Below are 17,312 nucleotides of genomic sequence, written 5' to 3'. Positions count from 1 at the left end.
TCTCCGGTGGAGGAGGTGGGGCCCAGGATGAGGACTTCAGTCTTGTCTCAGTTGAGCTTGAGGCAGCTGTCCTTCATCCAGGTGGCAACTGCCTTCATTGCACTGTGGAAGTTGTTGCTGGCGGCTGTGGGTTCGTCGCTGAGGGAGTGAATAGCTGGGTGTTGTTGGCGTAGGAGACTATCTTGAGTCTGTGGTTTCTGACGGCTGCAAGCGGGGCCATGTAGATGTTGAAGAGGGTGGGGCTCAAAGAGAATCCCTGTGGCACTCCACAGCTCATTTCTGTGGATTCTGAGAGAAAAGTTGGAAGTCTGACTCCCTGTGAGGAATGAGTGGGTCCAGATGCCGGTGTCGTAGGCGGCCGAAAGGTCCAGGAGGATTAGGGCTGTGGTCTCGATACGGATATAGTCTGTGGCAGCGAGGAGAGCAGTTTTGGTGCTGTGGCTGCTTCTGAATTCAGATTGAGAGTAGTCCAGGATGTTTGTGTCGATTAACTCGGAGAGGTGGGCGTTTATGGCCGTCTCGATGACTTTGGCTGCGAAGAGGAGCAGGGAGTCCGTCGGGTCAACAGAGGGTTTCTTCAGCAGGGGGTGGACCTCTGCGTCTTTCCAGTCCTCATGGAAGGTGAAAGATTCAATGAAGCAGTTGATTGTGCGGCAGGGTTAGAGTGTGATGGAGGCCCTGGCTCTCCTCAAGATGTGGTGGTGCCAGGGATCCTAAGGAACTCCGGAGTGGATGGTCTTCATGATCTTGAGGGTCTCCTCCGTGGTGAGGGAGGACCAGTTGAGCAGGGTCAGCTGGTTCCTGGGCCAGTTGAGTGCAACGGTTGCTCCTGAAGCCGGTGGGTATTGGTTTGTGAAGCTGTCGTAGATTGCCTTAATCTTGTGGTGGGAAGGTTGTTGCAGAGGTCTTGTGAGGGCGGGGGGGGTGGGTGGATGTCTGATGTCTCCATGCCGGGTTTGGTGAGTCTTTGACAGAGCACTTGCCCCAGTTGCTCTGACCCCATAGTAGGTCAGGCCCTGGGGAATCCGGAATAAAATGCCTTCACCCTCATGGTTGGACCTAGTAACTTCATCTTACCCCATGGCTCTCTGAACGGGGTTGTGACAGCTATCAAATTGTCACACTACATGTAGAATGTTCTAATATGAACGGCTCTAATCTTCATTCCTTCTTTTGCCTTTTTTGCCAACCTGCATTGACCATTTGACAAGGATTGCCTCCACCTTGCAATCTACATTCACCTAGCAGGACTCAGAGCGTATTACTTAACTATCGGGTCTAGATTTTGTTGTGGTATGATTCCAGTCTTTGGCCCTCCTTTTACAAATGTTTCCCACGAGTTGAACTGCTGATTGCCTGAATTGAACCCAACGGATAAATGCACTTAAAAAAACATAATTTGTCAAGCACAGGCTGAAAAAGTGGTATCCTTGTCATGTGCCGCAACTTAGGAAGCTCACGCTAGTGGGAATTGACTCGATGCTACAAATCGCACTGCCATTACTGTTCACAACATTTGTAACCATATTACGCTCCATACACAAGCATTCAAAATTATAACAATACTAGTATTGGACCTGGTGCTCACAGATTTGTTTTGTGAGAAGGTGTGAATTCCTTGCTGTTTAACTTCCTGGAGCAATTTGTACTTTCTCCTTGGAAAAATAGTTTGAGAATTGGGCCTGCAGTCCACATCCAGGAATTGCTTCATAATCATAATTACTTTGCTGTCTATTTCCTTAGGCATGAAATGCCTCTAGCAGTGTTCCTATGATCACAATGTTAGTAACTTCGGAATCAGCAATCGCAGTGAAAAAGGAATACTAGTTACACTCCTAGGTCCTGCCACTATTTCTTTCCTATGTTAACTTGCGCCCCTCACCCCAGGTACAGCTATCTCCACCTCCATTTGTCTCAGTGTATTTTATCTCCTCCCTCTGCCCCTCGTGGATTTTCTGTCCAGTACATTTCTCTTAAATAGTGTTTGCCACACATGTCTGAGCAAAAGGAAAAGCTGAACAAAGAGAAGATGTGAAGATTTATACTTTAAACTGCACATTTAGCTCCTTATTATTTGCCACTTGCATGAAGACCATGAGACCACTACAACTATGAAAACATAGCGTATAAAAGCGCTGTAATTTAATTACTGTGTTGCGGATTTAGAATCTAGGAAACCTGGGCTTTAATTTTAAATATCCTGCTTGACAACATCCTGGACCCGTCCCAGTCCGGGTTCCGCAGCAACCACAGCACCTAAACTGCCCTCATCGCCACCACCGATGACATCAGGGCCCTGCTAGACAACGGCGAAACCACGGCCCTCATCCTCCTGGACCTATCAGCTGCGTTCGACACTGTCTGCCATCGCACCCTACGCACACGCCTCCACAACGCAGGGATCCGAGACAAAGCTCTGGATTGGACCACCTCCTTCCTCTCCGGAAGAACCCAGAGCGTCCACCTTCCCCCCCTTCCACTCCGAAGCCACTGAGATCATCTGCGGCGTACCCCAAGGATCAAGCCTCAGCCCGACACTGTTCAACATCTACATAGCCCCGCTCGCCCACGTTGCCAGACTACGCGACCTCAACACCATCTCCTACCCGACGACACACAGCTGATCCTCTCCCTCAACAAGGACCTCCTCACCGTCAAAACTAACCTCCACGAAGGGATGAAAGCTGTTGCCGAATGGGTGATGAACAGCCGTCTGAAGCTGAACTCCGACAAGACGGAGGTCCTCATCCTCGGCTCCACCCCCTCAGCCTGGGACGACTCCTGGTGGCCGACTGCCCTGGGAGCCGGACCGACCACGCTCGCAACCTGGGGTTCATTCTCGACTCAACATTCTCCATGACCAAGCAAGTCAACGCCCTCTCCTCTTCCTGCTTCAACACCCTCCGCAAGATCTACAGGTGGATCCCCACCAACACAAGAAGAACGGTCGCCCAGGCCCTCGTCCGCAGCAGGCTGGAATACGGAAACGCCCTCTACGCGGGAGCACTGGCCAAACTGCTGAAAGGACTACAACGCATACAGAACGCCTCCGCCCGCCTGATCCTCGACACAACCACATCACACCCCACCTGAGAGACCTGCACTGGCTCCCCTTCAACAAGAGAATCACCTTCAAGCTCCTCACCCACGCACATAAGGCACTCCACTACACAGGAGCAGCATACCTCAACAGTCGACTCACCTTCTACACTCCGAACTGCCAGCTCCGCTGACCTCGCTCTCGCCACCGTCCCCCCGCATCTGAAGAACGACCTCTGGCGGCAGATCGTTCTCCCACCTCGCCGCCAAGACCTGGAACAGCCTCCCCATCCTCCTACGGCAGACCCAGGACCTACTAAACTTCAGGAGGCTACTCAAGACCTGGCTATTCGAGCAGTAGCAGCATCCCCACCCCCGTAGCGCTTTGAGACCCTCGCGGGTGAGTAGTGCGCTTTAGAAGTGCCATGATTGATTGATTGATTGACACAACAATTGGTTCTCAGCAGGTTATATGATTTTCCTTTATTTCAGTTCCCCTGCTTGGGAAACATTGGTGTAAAAATAACAGCATAAGAAGTTAAGAGCATAATTGTTGATTTAACACTGTCCATGTCAGGCTTCTTCTGCTCCTGTTGGTGAGACATGGAGCCAAATTTGCCAAATACTTATAATATGCGAGGTTATTTATAAAGAAGAATTGTCAATAGTGTACTGAGGAAAACAAAGTGATGTGTGAGTGGAGTAAAGAACAATTAACCTCCTTTTAGACTAGGTAAGGGCCTACAGACACATGTTTACAATTCCACATGGGCTGGACAAAGCCTCTTCTCTTACATAGAGTGCTGATGGGTGTAATGGATGCTAGCGTGGACAATACAAGTGGCATCAGAGAGTGACCGCAGTGCAGTGTGGCAGGCTAGTTGCTAAGGGTTATGTTAATTAATCTTCACTTTTATATTTCACCATTGAGTAAAACCAGCAGCACAGAGCCTGCTCAATAGTAAGCAGTTCTCACCCTTGACTGCAGCGTCCTCTTTCATCATTTGAGATGGAGGTAAAGCTAGAGCTACATTAACAGTAGCCACTGTATGATTTACCAGAGCTTAGATCAGGAACTCAGACCCTTACACAGATCATTCTGGCCACACACTACGCCTGTCCACCTATTTAGAGACGGTACCATCCCTTGGTAATAGCAGTTGTGGGCGAATGCCTCAGCAGGGTTTATGCTCAAAGATTCAGTATTAGCTCTTCAGTCTTAGTGATGATAAAGACATAATAAGATGTGTGACTGCTCTGGACTTTGCAGAAAATGTGGAGGAATTAGCTCAGTGCCTGGGGGTGAGGGACAAAGCTGGTCACACACCATAGCAAAAGCAAGTGGTAAAGGGTTACAGAAACCAGCATGAGGTCAATGGAAGAGGAGATGAAATTAATAAACTCCAATTTAACAACGGCGCTGAGGTATACTGAATAGGGGCAAAATCTGGGTATTTTTAAAATTTGCAATGTTTTCATACAATGTATTGAAACTGAAAGTTGTGCCATTTGCTTCTGCATTGTAGAAGTAAAAGCTGCACAGAGTAAGTGAAGTAAACATGAACACCACTACATGGGAATGACATTTGGTCATTTTGACCTGCCACCGTCTAGGGCCATCACTTAGACTGAAAATGATTTAAACTGTTCTGGAACTCTTGTTCTTTAAGAGACCGAGGCATTGTTCTCATTGTTGTCCACCTTTTTTCTCAATAATAAAGCCACATAATAGAATGTATGCCTCTGGATCGTTTATCTGTGCCACCATGTAAATCTTTAATTCATAGCATATATGCCTGTTAGATACTCTTGCTCTTCATACTCCTGCAATCTTGTGTTAGACTCCAGCTTTTTGCTGGTTTTTTTCTTCAGAGAAGTTTGTCAAGATACTTGGTGTGCTGTGATTCCTCCCTTAGTGGACAATGCTTATGGGCATCAACTTACATTAAATGTTTTTTTTCGCTGTCTGGTTCGGTCGTACACCAAGACCAGGCTCAGGGTTGCCAGTACACAAATCTTCTCAGACACAAGGGTGCCGAACTGCCTCACCTGCATTTGACACCGTCGCGGAGGGCAGCATCCGAACTAGCACCAAAGCCCCCGCTTTTTAGTCAAAGATCCCGTCGATGGTGAAAGCGATGGCTGGATCTGAGGAATCTCAGTTGCCTAACCTGTAGATATCTGCAAGAGAAGCTCAAAGCCAGGCTTCTTCATTTTTCATGTTATCTGGAAAATTTCAGCAAAACCACCTCTGCCAAAGTCAGCAGAGACTCTGTATTGCAAAAGTATCCTTGCCTTGGAGAAAGACTCAGTTTCTAAAGACCTTACCCACACCCTCTTTCGCCCACCCTGAAGAGGCTTTGAGACAGGGGCACTGGCCCTCTCCCCTATGCTCCACCTTCACCTCCACGACCACCTTCCCCACCACGACCACCTTCCCCACCACCTCCATCTCTATCCTCTGCTGCCACAGTCGTTCACAATACATCCTCTGCCTCCGCTAGAATCACCTGAGGGGTCCAAAAGCACTTTCTAACCCACGCAGCCCATTTGATCCTACTGACCCTCATGACTAGCTCTTAGATCCAGGGCCCACAGATGACCCTGGAACCCTGAGGACATTCAACAGGTCATGGCCTTCCTCAAGTTGGACATGCACACCATACATGAGGAGAAGGACTTCTTGTCCAAGAGGACGGTACAGTTGCTACCAGTGCTCGGAAGCATGCGAAGGACCAGGAGCACCTGCCCCTCCAACCTATAAAGAGTCCTTAATGTTGAGGGTACTAACGTCCAGGGAGCAGATAAAGTACATATCCTCTCCCACTGACCTGTCTACATCAAGGGTCACACCCCCAATCCTCTGGTGGTTCATACCGCTCGCAAAAGGGCCCCACTTAGGCTGACAAGGAGTGCAAAAAGACAGATGCAGTTGGTAAGAGGGTGGCTTTTGGGGAAGGTACCCATTAATGTACAGCCAGTTCTGATGGGCTCGTCTCATGATATGACAAAGCCCAGTGGGAGGAGAAGCGGCGTTTGAAATGGAGTCCGAAAGCAAGTGCATCTCAAACTCCAACATTCGTTGTGCCTTCACTGCCATGGAGCCAAGCTGTTCGAGGCATTATCACTTGCATTCTTTGCATATATTACGCCTGGCTACTCTTCTCTGGGTTTAAACCAGAAGTCCATCAGTATTTGGTCCCAGGTCAACGAGCTGCTGTAGAAAATCAAGAAGGACAGCAAAATTGCAAAATCTATGGTGCTAGGGGCTCAATTTGTAAACCATATCCCAGGCGAGGTTCCATGCCCACTTCCCCTATTCAGCCGCAGTAATAAAAAAAAAAACAGCTACACTCCTGACACCAGCAGACAGAAAGGGGTTACCCCAGGGGTGCTTGCAATAGTAACAACGAGGTATGGGGTAGAAGAGGCTCTGGTAAAGTGGCCTTCACTTCCAAACTGACTTACCCAGCCGCCCCGGTCCCAAATCACCCATCTGAAGGGAAAATATGAGATTTCCTCTCATGCTATTAAGGAGATCATGTCAAGTAAATGGTTTTCAGGGATTGTTTGCCACAACCACTGCTTAGAACTTCTCACAACCCCTCCCAGATTCCTACGCTGCACGCACATCCTTAAGAGGGAACATCTTCACCTCCTAGAGGAAGAGGTGCAATCTTTTCTTCAGAGGGGAAATACAGAGATTGCCTTCACAATAAAAGAGCAAAGGCATCTGACCTCTTTACTACCTCATTCCCAAAAAGGACAGCTCCCTCAGGCCTCTGAATAAAAACGGTTGGAAATTTGCCCTTCTGTAGTGTCACCCCATATCATTTTTCCTTTTTGCTGACTATAGATCTCTGTGCACTTTTCTCCTGCTAACTGTAAAGTGCTTGTGCGTGAGCTCCTCCTTTAAAAAATGTTAAAATTGGGGTACACTTCATTGGTTTATTTTTTTAACACCTTAATTTCTGAATTTTGCAGGGATACAAAAGGAGATAAGTAAAAGTACAGTCAGTACAGATACAAAAAATACAGTAGTATTAACCAGGGCTGAAGTGACATACAATGCAACCCGTTCATTACATCTCCTGAAGTCCAAATCCCCCTACAATCGTACCTATCTAATTAGCCCCATACCTCCTTCCTCTATGCATCTGATCCATCATTGCTGTCCCCATAGCTCTGAAAATGTTCCAGCACCATCACCCATGTTTCAGTATCATTCTGAACTTTGTCATCAAACCTAGTAAGCTTGATAAGTTACTCTTCAGCCAACGACCATTCAAAAACATCCCTGACCTACCGGGGTACTTGGGGTGCCGGAGTTCCCTCCAACCAATGGCCACCCCTCTTTTTGCTAAAAGGTGAGCAAGTTGCATTAATTTATATGGCAGATCTTGCCCTTCGGTCATGCCACCAGACCCACTGAACAGGTCTTCAGTGTAACTGGGAGCATGACCCTCATAGCTGTCTCAATCCGTGGCACTACCTCTCCCAATATCCCATAACCTCTCTGCATGTCCATGCCAAGTGTTTAAGAAAAAAAAAAAGGCCCTTTCCTCCCTGCATCTGGGGCATTTTGCCACCTTGGTTGGATAGATTTTACTAAGGGCATAAGGAGTAATACATGTCTTATGAAAATAGTTAAAATATATAAGCTTTGATCTACTGTTGCATTAAAGCGAACAGACCAGCTCACCGGCCCGATTCAGTCCTCATCAGAAAATGGTTCAGCCAGTTCCATCTCCCACGCCTGTCGAGCTCGTAGCGGTGGCTGAGTGAGATCCCCTTTGGTGGCCCTATACAGGTATTTTCCCTCTATATTTAGCTCTTTACTTTGGAGTGTAATTCCTCCTCCAGATTCTTTCTTGCTGCTTCATGAACCAATTTAAAATAACTGGAGGCAGCTGCTTTGGGTCATCGGAAAAGATGGGTTGAGTCATTTTAAGAGTCCTTACTAGGTCCAAGTTGTTAAATTTACTCCAGGGCCTGACTAATTTGGCTTGAGTGGGTTGATTCCAAGGTCCTTTGGTTATACTAAAATTAACATTAATTTCCACTGCCATGTAGTCAGAGCAAGTTAGAGAGAGTACATGTTCAATCTATAGTTCCGGTAAGGATGTAAAAATACCATCAAGTTTGTGTCCTGCTTGATGGGTTTGGGAATTTACTACTAGTTTTAGCTCAAAGCCTGATAAATTATCAATGAGAGATTTTGTATCCTTGTTATCAACATCCTTTGAATGAAAATTAAAATCCCCTAATACCGTAAAATTGACAAATTGCACACTTCCTTCCAGGAAGTCACTGAGGGCTTCTAGGGAATTGATCCTAGGATCTGGGGGACTGTAAACCAATAATCCATAAAACATTGCGTTGTAGTTTAATTTGCATCTTAAAGAGAGGGCTTCACAAGCTGTAATATTAACTGGGTCGCATGCGATCTCTATGGAATCCTTATAAATAAATGCTAATCCTCCACCCCGTTTTCCTATTTTAGCTAGTATGGTGATTAAATAGCCAGCAGGTAACGCAGTGGCTATATCTGGGGAAGCAGACTCTTCTGCCCAAGTTTCCATAAGAAAATAAATATCTAGACTGTAAGATTCAAGGTACACAAAAAGCTCATGTTTGTGCTTAATGATTGAGTGGAAGTACAATAGTGTGCATTTTAATTTTTGAGTTTGCGTTAGCAAGGCATTTTTTGAGATAGTCTTATTAACCCCTTCGGTGCCACGCCCTTTCCGCCTCCTGTGCCGGGCGTTTCCTTAGTGGGCGGGTTTCATGACGAGATGGGCACAGCGCGACCGTGCTCCATGACAAGACTTATCTCGTCATGGGCCCAGAAGAGGCTAAGGTGACATGACAAATATAAACATCTTGACAAAGGTCAAAATTGAAGTGGTTACAAGTGTTGTATGTATCCCCGCTTTTAAAATTGAATAAGGATTCAGAGGAACTTATCACGAGCAAGAAATAGCCCGCCATGTGAGGAGAGTCCAGACTGAACTCTCACGGTCTTTGTTTGCAGCAAGGGGTCCAATACCCAAGGGTATGGGTCCTTTGCGCCTCTGGGTTGTCGTGGTGTCCTCTCACTTGGTGGAAGGACAGATCTGACCTTCAGGAGAACAAGTACCTCTTCCTGGGGGGCAGCAGCGTCTGGCTGGCTGGTGAGCGGCAACTCGGTCAACCGGACTTTGCTTTTCAGTCCCTGCAAACTGCAGGGGGGTGGGGGAGTAGCTCCTCTACTCCAAGGGAGACTAATTGGCAATTTGTGATAGGCTGGCAGTCTCCTGGGGTTCTGTGGAAACTGGTCAGCTGCAGGACGAGAAGCTGGTTGCGATTGTCAGGACTTAGTGCAGGCAGGGTTTGGCACTAAAGTCCACAGTCGGTCTTCTGTTCTTGCTTTTCTTGTGCTTCTTCTTTGTCCTCTCTTCTTGATCTGTCGAATTACGTTCTTGGTGTCAGGGTTGCCACCTAAATACTCAATTTAGGGCCGTTATGGGAAGTGACGGGTTGTAACCAGTGGGCTACTTACCTTTATGCTTTTTACACTCTCTATATGACCACTTCCTGTGGGAAGGAGGCATAATCCTGACCCAGAGAGCCCAATTCCACTAAATCTAAGATGGTGGAATTCTAAAAGTACTTAAGTACTTCAGGTAGCCCACCGTAGGGGCGGTACTAGCCTGAGAGGGTAGCACACCTCCCTACTTGCTAATTTTCCCGTCCTGTTGCCAAATTGGCCCGGGAAAGGTGGTGGTTTTTCTCTTGTCTGTGGAAGCCTTGGTTTGCATATCAAAGGCGGCATCGGGCTTTGAAGCCTCCTGTTTTGATATGCTGATTACTTGGCCATCTTGCTTTAAAGGAGATGATTACTCTGGCTGGAGCAGATATTATTTCTCTCCTCAGAGTGCTTAGGGAGTCAGAAACGTGTCTATGGTGGCAGTCTGGTCTGTACCGGTCAGCCAGTACATAGATAGTAGGTAGGTTTTCCGGCACATCTCTAAGGTGCCCTCACGGGAATCATTGTGGGCTTATTAATATGAGTTGTTTGATGCCAAACTCTCTAGTTTCAGTGAAGCAATCTTGTAGCTGGGGAACTTGTAAACACCAGTGTCCAGCACATATACTCATTAAAATGGCTTCCCTGTCCACTTGCAATATCTAAGAATCAACTTAAACATCACAGGGGCATATAGGCTCATGCAGATATGCCTACATGTAATATAATGCACCCTGCCTTAGGGTTGAAAGACCTGCTGTAGGAGTGGCTTACCTATACTGTATCCATTGTTTGCAGGCATGACACACTGGCGGTGTGTCACGTTGTGTCTTCACTTTTCTCTGTTACAGGGATCGAAAAAAACAAAAAATGGTACTAGACCTGCAGGTCTAGTGACTTAAATAATTTACTCGACCTAATTTTAATGCTCTTAACCCACAAACTGGTTTCAAATTGTGTGATCCTGGGCAAGTATTTTAATTCACTGAGATGCCATTTTCTTCTTTATCACATATGAGAGCACCTTCAAATACGCAATTTCAGCACGTCTGCTGAACAGAAAATGCTTTTGCTTGATTTAATAGTCTAAACATTAGCTCCATATCGAATGCAAATCTAGCCACATATAAGATACGCTTGACTGCAGACTTGCCTCTGCATTCATTAAATGCATTGTCACCCGGGCTTGGCCAGGAATGTCTCTCACATCCTGTTTAAAAACTTTTAATAAATACATAACTAAAGCATAAAATAGCAGCCCACTGTCATTTACAATCAAAAAGCAAAAAAGGGTTTAGGCTCCAATCAGTAAGGCTGAGCCCTGTTCAAACAAGAAACACCAAGATGCCAATACTGATATACAATTCTCTAATTTCTACCGGCGCATTGAATTGAAACAATGTCACCATGAAACATCTGTTTCCGTATGAATTAATCAAAATGTATTAAAAAAATCACATGTATTAATCAGGTGAAGAAGATTTGGTCCATTAAAATTTTTTGACAAGCACCGAACTCCCTTATCTCTACAAAACGCAAATTACAACTTTTTACATACTTAGAACCACAACAACCTCTCCTTCAGACCCAGTCAATCTACCCATATCCACCATTCTTCTCAACCATCCACTAATTCCACTCCACACACATTCCAGCAGACCCACACCCTGCCCACCTTTCAGTATTTCATATTTGTACACAACATAAGACAAAAAGTAAACCATAAGCCAAACGAGAAAAATTCACAGATTGCAAGAATTTCCAATTTTGACATCGATTTATGCACTTGATTGGCCACAAAAAGGTCAACGCGTTTCGAACCCCTCCAGATATGGGGTTCTCCTCAGGACCAGAAAGCTGGAAAAGAGCACACAAAAACTGTCTTAATTTTTAACCGTACTTCCATAAAGCCCCACTCCTCATACTTTGCTTTGTCTCAAGGTGTCTGCTTACCTTGTTTAATACCGCGAGATCAGCCGATCCCTGCTTAACTTTATTCCAACAGCCTACAGAACAAATCTGCAGGAGCGTGCCAACCCGTAGTGCCGAGATGAATCCGGTCTGGGTATTGAAAAGCTGAGCCTGCAAGATACTACAACTCTCAGCGTGTAGCGGGACGGCGTATGGCAACAGACCAGGAGGGGTTCTAAACGCGTCGACCTTTTTGTGGCCAATCAAGTGCATAAATCGATGTTAAAATTGGATTCTCTTGTTTGGCTTTTTGTTTACTTGTTGTCTTATGTTGTGTACAAATATGAAATACTGAAAGGTGGGCAGGGAGTGGGTCTGCTGGAGTGTGTATGGAGAGGAATTAGTGGATGGTTGAGAAGAATGGTGGATATGGGTGGATTGACTGGGTCTGAAAGAGAGGTTGTTGTGGTTATAAATATGTAAAAAGTTGTAATTTGTGGCTTATAGATATAAGTTAGTTTGGTGTTTGTCAAATTTTAAATGGATCAATTCTTCTTCACCTGATTAATACATGTGATTTTTTTTTTAATACTTTTTGATTAATTCATACAGAAACGGATGTTTCATGGTGATATTGTTTCAATTCAATGCGCCGGTAGAATTGAGAGAATTGTATGTCAGTATTGGCATCTTGGTGTTTCTTGTTATTTACAATCAGCAGACTTTACATTGAAATGGCTGCAGAATTTGTCACTGAAATGTGGTTTTAAAACTATATAGTGTACAATGTTTGGAAATAAAGTTTCTGCAAATATTTGTCATTTGCACATCACCAAGTAAAGTGTTCTCTTTTGTTTTCCTCCAATTTAAATCTTTGTTTGCATCACTTTTCTGAATTACAAAAAAAGTTTTCATAATTCCTGATCTACTTGTACTATTCATTTACAAGCTGTTTAAATGTTTTAGAGAAAGCAAAACTGACATTTTACTGCATTTTGTTTCACAATTATCGTCAAATAGCTCACTTGACAAAAAGCATTAACTGTAAAAAGAGAAAGAAAAGTAAACACCATTTTCCAGGAACACATGAGCAACAATTAGTAAAAAGGCAAACTGACATTTGACCTCTGTCCTTGAGCAGCTGGCAATTGTGTCAAGATAAAACACGATTTAAAGGTGCTTTAATTGCTCATTAACTTTCTAAACAAACAGAACACTTGTTTCTTCCAGCTTAAGTTTACTCCCCAGCAAGGTTGAGTAAGTGCTAAAAATAGCTCGACCTGCTAAAAGTTCACTCACAAATGGGAGAGGGCGAGTGGATTTTTCAAGGGCTGCTGTACCATGGCACACAGCTTGCAATGGCGGTTTACATGTTGGTGCTTCAAGGTCCCTTACGGTGGCACAATGCATGCTGCTGCCCTCAGGGACACTCTTTAGCCTCTTTGACCTAGGTAACAGGTGCACCATTTACTAGGGACTTACAAGGGGGGCTAAAGGTATTACCAATCGGGGGAACAATTGGACAGTTTTATGGAAAGATCTGGCAATGGGGACCGGGATAGCAGGTCAAAATTGCATCAGATACCAGGCAAAAAGTGGGGGTGACCATATCAAGAACGGGGACATTCCTACAGACCTGCTTGCCCATTCTGAGTTCATCCGCTAAACAAGTAATATATTGTTATTTGTGGGTGAACTGGCCCTTCTCAAACAACTTAAACCTAAAATTAAACCAAACCAGACCTTTTTCGTATCTAGTTAATGTGAAAGGATTAATCTGAAATGTAGAAAACATATAGCAAAACTCTAAACCCCCCACCTTACTAGCCTCACTTAAAAAGCTATGAAAAGCAATCCATTATTTCAGCCAAAATATTTTCATGTTCCGCTGCATCAAAATCCAATTTTGCTCCTGGAATTGATCATCATCCGTACATCCCAATACAATGTCGAATTACAACATATTTTGTTGAAACAAATATTCCCAATCCGTGAGAAGGCAAAACTAGTTTCCTCTGCATGTCGGTCACCTATATCGATACAAAAACGTTGAACACATTGAAAGCCTTACATTCAATATAAGCAGAGGAATGCTCTCTGATTATCAAACATCTGAAACCAGTAAACCGCCATATGGGCCACATGCTTGATGCCATTGTAAAAGTGAACATCCACATCTTTGATACCACACGGCACACCATAATCAACAAATGTCACATTCAATGCTTCCTCCTGGACTTTTTTTTAAAGACTGGCCAAACCACCTATTCTTAAAAAAAAAAAACGTATTTTCATTCGACCCAGACTTTCTTCTAGAGTACCACCTGGTATCAAATCTGCTTTGTCTGACCTAAGAATACTTCATTTCTAACCAGGTAAATGATTTAGTCTCAGTGAGCACTTACTATATGCTTATAATTTAGACTGGTGTCTGGGCCACTGTCCTGAAACAACTGATTGATGTTCATTACATAGTAAATGGAGGAGACTCCTGCCCACTCATCTGTTCTGACGTTGTGTTATTTGATGCAGATGACTACAGCAAGTTGCTCCACATTTTGGAGTACTGAATGAACTTTAGAGGTGTATTGAGAGGTTTCTTGTCTGTCCTCACCAATCCACATCCGTGATGCTGTGGAAATGCATTTCCATGGAGATATAGTGCCACAAGAGCATCCTTAAAACACAATCTTCACAGTCTCACTGTTTAAAATACACTTGGTATGGTTATTTGGAGGAATATTCTGAAATGTGGAAAACAAATGGCAGGATTCTAAATCCCTACCTTACTTTCCTCACCTGGTGGTCCTGCCACCAGTATGCTGATAATCTACAAATTGACCTTCATACAATAAGTATTGCGTACAAGTCTGTGGTGTATTTGTGCCTCAGTGCACTAAAAGTAGGATGGCTAAAGATTTCCTTCTATGCTACCCAGAAAAAGTGGAGTTTCTCCTCTTCTTACTAATTTAAGCTGGATCACCATCTCTTAAAGCACCTGAAAATCGATGGTTTCCCTCCTGCATTTACAGTAACTCGAAAGACTATAGGCTTTACTTCAAATACCTCCCTGCCACATATACCATTCATCAACAACATGGCCAAAGCAGCAACTTTCTTCCATAACTCCTTGAACTTTGTGAGACATTTCACCGCTAGAGAGTGAATGAAAATAGCAGTTCACACACTTGTGATCGTGAGATTTTATTTTGACAAAATTCTGGGATTCCTTAAAATGACACCCTTACACTACCCAGCCTAGTTGATTACCTCCTACAAACTCCCCCCCCCCCCCCCCCGTTCGTCGGAAGCTATTGGCTACCATGAAATGCACGGATCACCTTCAGGCTACGATGCATTGTTTGTAAACCACCTAAACATTGCTCCCTACCTTTCTGCTTTACTGCCTGTCAGTGGACTTCCAAAAAACTATGAAGTCGAAATTCTTTGAGCAATGACCCCTCAGATTCACAACTTCTACCACCAGAATGTCTCCTTCGCTGGGCTTGCAATTTCAGGATTGAACTCTCTACCATTGGAACCCAGGCCTTCTTGTCACCTTCATGAAGCAGCTGTCTCTGGAATAATTTTACCATCTACTCCACTGAATCCTCCATCCCTTCTCTTCCTCTTTCCTTACCATCTCTTGATGTTGCCCTCATATTCCAATGAGCTATAATCATGGATTTTTTGTCTTCTGGCTCTGTACTCATTAATTTTTCGTATTTGTGCTTGTTATATAATAATTGTAAATGGCTTAAATACTACCCAATGCTAGTGCACTATGACTATGAAAATCAGCAGAGCACTATGCAGGGTCTAGGAAAGGATCAGTCAACCAGGGATTGGAGAAATAGCTATAGTAGTCTTTAAAGGGATGCATCTTCAACTGTTTCCCGAATTGGAGCACTTTTGGGGTGGTCCTCATGGATATGCGGGTGTTGTTTCAGATCCTGTGTGCATAGACAAAAAAGGCATGTGGTCATGTTTTCTAACTTTTGCACTTTTTTTCTCGAGTCTGATTGTTTCTTGGCTATGGGTTTTGTCATTCTCTTTTTACAGAGCAGTAATTAAGAAGGTGTCTTCTCTTGAGTACAAAATACACAGAAGAGCTCTCAGCAAAGAAGATTTTGTCAATTATGTACAAGTAAGTGCAATCTTAGATCATGGAAACTGTGTAGACCCAATTTGTCGGTATGTTGGAAAAGGGCATAGTTACTCTGTTTGGGAAATTCACAGTTCAGTTGAAAGTGAGCTCTGATGCTTCAGGCCTTAAAAATGCCTCTCATAACCTGACAAAGTAAATAAACAAATGCGGATAAAGAAGGCAGCAGCCCCACAGTTCGAGCTTCCAATACAGAAGGAGCTACATTCACAATCTAGTTTTCTACATAAATTCAAGCACCTAGATAGAGATGATGTTTCATCAACAATAAATATGCAAACTTTGGAAACCTGAGACGGGGAGGGAAATTTAATTGTCAAATTTGAATATAAAGATGTATGGACAAGAGGTGCATATTTTTCAGTCTGTACCCAATCAGATAGGCATTCAAATTTGTCTACAAGTGCTATCACTGAATGTGAGGTTAGAAGGGTGAGATGATATGGTTTGGCTGCATAAATATTCCTAGCTTCTTGTAGGAGAGACTCTCTTGTACCAAAGAGAAAATGAAAATCGATTTACACATGAAGTATTAACCGTAATCTTTTGAGCTGAAGCAGACTGAGAAGATTATACCATAAACTTGCAGAGCACATTTGATCACTCCTCTACTCTACATGGAGGACCAATACAGGGAAAATGTAGAGGCCTCGTTCAAAGCTAAAAAGAAAGATTGTATAGTGAAACACTTTCCACTCAGGAAAGAAATATATAAGACACAGATTCTGTTAAGGTCATGTGCCCAAAGTTCTTATTTGAATTTTTCAAAATGATGGATTTAATCAAAGTTGGCGAGAGGTGTTCATAAAAAAAATGGTCTTGTCACTTCATGGCCTTGTTCAGTTTTGTAAATTAGTTGAAATGCTTGAATTTGGCAGATACTTTGGTTATATTGAATGAAATCATATACAACTCTTAAGAAATATCCTCATCAGGAAGTGATCGTCTCCAATGCATGGTGAACAGATTACCCAGAGTATAAATTAATTTCTTATGGTTTAAGGACTTTCTTTTAAGTAGTTCCTTATGAGTATTTTATGAATGTGTTTACTTCGACTAACTATATATCTTACTGTACTTTTGCATGTATGTCAATAGACCCATTTCATTAACAGCACACGTGCTGAAATCCATTATGAAGTTGAATGTGCAAAGGGAAAGTCTCTTTTAGATTAAGGTTTATTTTCAGTTTTCTTTAGCGATGCGTATACATAACTTTTGTTGGGCAGTGTGTTGACAGAATGATTGCAATCACTGATGGATATACAGTTGCAGGTAGCAGAGAAAGCATATCTCAACTTCCCAGCCCCAAGCCTTACAGATCTAAAAACAAAAAATAAATGACCAGTATTGTTCATTTTAAGAGATGACAGCCTGGTTAAGCGTCTACCAAGGGAGGTGGCTAATGTTTGCATGCATACAGTGACTAGTATGAACCTCATTCACGATTTCATGGTGAACGAATCTGCCCTAGAAAGTATAGTTACACAGAAAACATGGTGTTGTTTATCACTCAGTGGGATGCAACTAGAAAAAAAAAACTTGTTTAAAAATTAGTTTCAGTCACATGGTAGCTGAAGTAATTTGTAAGCAACGGCAAACTGTAACAAGACAAACTGAAATCGATAAACCAAGTCCTGAAATCTCATTGAATAGTACACTAGGTCACCCATGATTAATTGACTTATG

General features: G+C 43.7%; 1 protein-coding gene across 1 annotated transcript in view; it reads left to right on the top strand.

Annotated features, from left to right (window-relative positions):
• The window catches only part of UTP6 (UTP6 small subunit processome component), a 357,262-nt gene that overhangs the window by 15,757 nt on the left and 324,193 nt on the right, over positions 1-17,312 (top strand). The window contains exon 2 of the mRNA XM_085617191.1: positions 15,521-15,605. Coding sequence (XP_085473317.1) covers positions 15,521-15,605 — 85 coding nt within the window. The remainder of the gene's footprint in view (positions 1-15,520; positions 15,606-17,312) is intronic.

The sequence above is a fragment of the Triturus cristatus genome, chromosome 7 (assembly GCF_964204655.1).
Source record: "Triturus cristatus chromosome 7, aTriCri1.1, whole genome shotgun sequence".
In the NCBI taxonomy this organism is placed as follows: domain Eukaryota; kingdom Metazoa; phylum Chordata; class Amphibia; order Caudata; family Salamandridae; genus Triturus; species Triturus cristatus.
The sequence above is the reverse complement of the archived record's forward strand: the minus strand, read 5'-3'. Positions and strand labels throughout refer to the sequence as shown.